The following is a 4565-nucleotide window of genomic DNA, read 5'->3' as shown; positions in this document are numbered from 1 at the left end:
TACATGGTGGAAAAAGAGGCTTATGATCGCATCGCGACCTTAGAGGTCGTTAATGAAGAACTTTCTGATCCGGAGGACGAAGATGAAGTCCGCATTCAACTTGCCCCGACAGCACTGGACGATACACCTCCTAAAGTTAGAGACCCTACTGAGAAGGTCAATCTGGGCACAGTGAGAGAGCCTATGGAGGTATCTATCAGCGCTTACCTAGAGCCTAGCGAGAAACAGAGGCTCACTGACTTATTGCTAGAATTCAAGGATTGCTTCGCGGAGAAGTATGAAGACATGCCCGGCCTGTCACCAGATTTGGTTTGTCATCAACTACCAACTCTCCCTGACAAGTGGCCCGTCAAGCAGGAACCTCGACGAATGAATTCGGAGACCCAGATTCTCGTTAAGGAGGAGGTAGAGAAAATGCACAAGTCGGGTATTATAAGGGTCGCCAAGTATAATAAGTGGCTATCTAATATAGTGCCTGTCCGGAAAAAGAATGGCAAGATGAGAGTCTGCGTCGATTATAGAGACTTGAGTCTCGCTACACCTAAGGATGTTTACCCCATGCTGGTCGCAGATATGTTGGTAGATGCTGTGGCAGGACATGAGTTGTTGTCCTTCATGGACGGTACTGCAGGATACCACCAGATTCCTGTCGCTGAAGAAGACAGACATAAGACCGCTTTCCGCTGCCCTGGCTTCGCGGGAGTTTTTGAATATGTGGTCATGCCGTTTGGCCTGAAGAATGCTGGTGCGACATATCAAAGAGCTATGAACTTGATCTTCCACGACATACTGGGAAAGGTTTTAGAGATATATATCGATGACGTAGTCGTCAAGTCTCAGAAGAAGGAGGACCATATCGCGGATCTCAGGAAAGTATTCGAGCGCATGCGAAGACATAGACTCAAGATGAATCCGGCCAAATGCGTGTTTGGGGTCCAGGCAGGAGACTTTCTGGGGTTCATAGTTCATCAGCGAGGGATTGAGGTCCCCGAAGACAAGGCGAGCGCAGTTATCAACGCGTCTCCCCCGCGGACGAAAAAGGAATTACAGCGTCTGTTGGGTAAGATCAATTTCCTAAGACGCTTTATCTCTAACTCTGCAGGCAAAATCCAACCGTTCTCGCCATTACTAAGGTTACAAGGGCAGAATGAGTTTGTGTGGGAGGCTAAACATCAAGAGGCTTTCGACAGTATCAAGGCCTATTTGGCAAGCCCACCAGTCTTGGTTCCACCCAGAGCCGGGATCCCATTAAAGCTATACATTTCAGCAGCTGAGGCCTCCATCGGCAGCCTGCTCGCTCAGGACGATGAGGGAGGTGTCGAGCATGCTATATTTTACCTTAGCCGCACATTGACAGACTGCGAGACAAGGTACACCCCTATGGAGAAGCTGTGCCTCACTCTGTACTTTTCAGCGTGCAAGTTACGACACTACATGCTATCCTTCACCACTTGCATCATCGCTCAAACCGACCTGGTCAAATACATGTTGTCCCGGCCTATCTTGAGAGGCCGCATTGGCAAATGGGTATTGGCTCTCTCAGAGTTTTCGCTCCAATATGTACCACAGAAAGCTGTCAAAGGGCAGGCCATCGCAGACTTTCTCGCACATCATCCTACATTAGAGATACCCGCACTGAAGGAGTTAGAGATTGCCTGCACCAATACAACTCGACCAGATTTGGCGTGCATCCCTGAGTACGCGGTTTGTTACCAAGCTACAGTTTCCTTGCAGCCTTGGGTATTATTCTTTGATGGCTCAAGAACGGACACACTGGCTGGCGCGGGGATTGTTCTGGAAAACCCGGCTGGTGACCGCTTCTCTTATTCGTTCCAGCTAACATTCCAATGTACTAATAATCAGGCTGAATATGAAGCTCTTATCATTGGACTCGAAGTCTTGCTAGAAATGGGCGTACGGGACGTTCAGATTCGCGGCGATTCTCAACTCGTCATAAACCAGCTCCAGGAAAAATATCGCTGTGCGAGTTGGTTGCTCATGCCATATCTGAATCGAGCCATCGAGCTTCTGGACCAATTTACCGATGTCGATCTGGAACATATACCACGCGAGCGTAACTTTGCAGCTAATGAGCTCGCTCAATTGGCCACAGGAATCACATTGAAGTATGGAGTGCGCGAGCGCATTTTGAAAGTTGAGCGTCGCACATTACCTTCGTGGCTTGCCCGACCTGATCCACCAGATGATCCCGTAGTCGCGGTACTAGAACCTATTGATGTGGATTGGCGAATCCCGCTGATTGAGTACCTCAAACAACCAGATCACGGAGCTGACAGGAGGATTCGCTTCCTCGCATTGAACTACTTCCTTAGAGGAGATGAATTGCGACGACGTGGGGAGGATGGTATAGATTTTCGATGTGTCTATGGTCGCGAAGCTAAACGATTGATGCGCAAGGTGCACACGGGGATATGTGGAGCCCATCAAGCTGGACCTAAGATGCGCTGGCTTCTGCGACGTCATGGTTATTATTGGCCCAGCATTTTGAAGGATTGTATCGCATTTGCCAAAGGTTGTGAGGACTGTCAAGCACATGGTCCAGTCCAGCATGTTCCTAACATTCCGATGCAGCCTATTATTAAGCCTTGGCCTGCGCGAGGCTGGGCACTGGACTTGATTGGGATGATCCATCCTCATTCTTCCCTTCAGCACAAGTTTATCATCGTCGCCACTGACTACTTCACTAAATGGGTTGAAGCAGAGCCTTTGAAGGAGGCTTTCGGTGCCACCATTCGCCAGTTTATTTTCCGTAACATTCTCTGCAGGTTTGGTATCCCTGAGGTGCTGGTTTCGGACAGGGGGGCAGCGTTTATGGGAGGCCCCGTCGAGGAACTGGTCAATGATTTTGGTATTCAATTCATACATAGCACTCCGTATTATGCTCAATCTAATGGTCAAGCGGAAGCTAGCAACAAGACAATCATCACCTTACTAAAGAAGATGTTGGTAGAGAACCCTCGACAATGGCATGACACTTTGTATGAGACACTTTGGGCCTATCGCACTTCTAAACGGAATCCCACCGCCACGACGCCGTATGCACTTATGTTCGGTCATGACGCTGTCTTACCGTTAGAAATTAACGTTCATTCTCTACGCGTGCAAGAACAGCATCATTTGATCGGCGAGGATTACGTTCAAGCAATGTGGCAGGAGCACGAAGATTTAAGCGACCAGCGCTTAGCAGCTTTGGACAATTTGGTGATGGAAAAACAACGTATCGCCCGCGCCTATGATAAGCGGACGAGTGGTCGTAGTTACAAAGAAGGCGACCTCGTCTGGAAGGCCATTTTACCCTTCGGTGAAAAGTTACACGGTCGCGGTAAATGGACGCCGCGATGGGAGGGACCCTTTGTTATCCACCTGATCTTGGAGCGCGGAGCTTTTCATCTCAGAGACGTCGATGGCGACATCCATCGCAACCCTATTAACGGCCGTTTCCTGAAGAAATATTACCCAAGTGTCTGGGAGTTCGAAGATCCACCTGATCCTGTTCTTGCCCAGGCTGGGGGGCAACCTTAATCTTCATCGGCTCGCATCATTCGGCCTTTTCTCTGTGGCCTATAGTTCTTGTCTCTGCTTCCCCGATGAACATTGGGGGGCAACTCCATATGTAACAGCCTATACAAGAGGCTTTATTATGTAACAGCCTATACATGAGGCTTTGTTTTATCATTATTGTATTCATTATCCAAGTTATCCCAGTTAACCTCAATTTTTTCAAATTGAATGTCTTGACAAAGTGTGTGAAGAATAGATGTGAAAAGCCTATACAAGAGGCTTTGTTTCAGACTAACAAATTTTTTGCAGATTTCTGTTTAAAGCAGAAATTTCATACATAAAGTGGCTTTGCGGCCAGAAGCATACAACAGAATAGAGCAATACAATTTCACATGCAATTACAAGGCCAAAGGTGGCTCTGACAGGAACGTAAAGTTTAAAAGTGACCGGATCTGGTTGCGAGGAGAAGGATCTGGGCGCTACCTCAGAGCACTCTTCCCCCCTTTACTCAGATCCTCCTCCGATCTGAGTCGCCACTGCTGTCATCGGTACTAGAAGAAGGGGGAAGGAAACAATCCATCATATTCCTTCCTTGAGCCTTTCTTCCAGGCAGGAGTTGGGGTCCGGAGCGAGCGCGACTCACAACCACATCTACCTCCTGGGGAAAAACAAAAGTCTAGTGCCCAGGCCCCGGAGGTAGACCGCGGGAGAAGAACAGTCGGCCTCAACGTGGCCTTCCGCCCTTCTGCCCCATGCTCCTAGCGGACAGTCTGAAGAGACAACCTCTTCAGAATCTGATTCTGCCGCGTTAGGAGCGTGGCGTGTTCTTCGGTTTAACTGAGACTGGCAAGTTCATCCAGATTTTCAGAAACCAAAGACATGCCACTGGACCTGAGATTAGGCCATGAGGCCTACCCAGGTCCTGAGATTAAGCCATGAAGCTAAGAATTGGTGGCTAAGGTTGAAATCATGGGGGGAAGATTTTAGAAACTGAAGAAAGAGCAACAGGTCTTGCGAGGATATCTGTGGGAAAGACATGTTGG

The 4565-nt window shown here is 48.7% G+C and overlaps 1 protein-coding gene across 1 annotated transcript; it reads left to right on the top strand.

The window, feature by feature from the left end:
- The first annotated feature begins 720 nt into the window (after positions 1-720).
- On the top strand, positions 721-4284 carry LOC112171668. Its single transcript, XM_024308816.1, has 4 exons — positions 721-1413; positions 1570-2567; positions 2787-2856; positions 4132-4284. Exons 1-4 carry the CDS (start codon positions 721-723, stop codon positions 4282-4284), a joined length of 1914 nt encoding a protein of 637 aa, XP_024164584.1.
- The last annotated feature ends 281 nt before the right edge of the window (positions 4285-4565 follow it).

This window comes from Rosa chinensis, chromosome 6 (genome assembly GCF_002994745.2).
Source record: "Rosa chinensis cultivar Old Blush chromosome 6, RchiOBHm-V2, whole genome shotgun sequence".
NCBI classification, from domain to species: Eukaryota; Viridiplantae; Streptophyta; class Magnoliopsida; order Rosales; family Rosaceae; genus Rosa; species Rosa chinensis.
The sequence above is the reverse complement of the archived record's forward strand: the minus strand, read 5'-3'. Positions and strand labels throughout refer to the sequence as shown.

Bases quoted from the DNA above. Each gene is read 5' to 3' on its own strand.
- LOC112171668 (XM_024308816.1), top strand. From the start codon at position 721: ATGCCGTTTGGCCTGAAGAATGCTGGTGCGACATATCAAAGAGCTATG. The intron at 2,568-2,786 runs GCATGTTCCTAA...CATTCTCTGCAG, and splicing joins CAAGCACATGGTCCAGTCCA to GTTTGGTATCCCTGAGGTGC. The intron at 2,857-4,131 runs GTCAATGATTTT...CCTTTCTTCCAG, and splicing joins GAGGCCCCGTCGAGGAACTG to GCAGGAGTTGGGGTCCGGAG.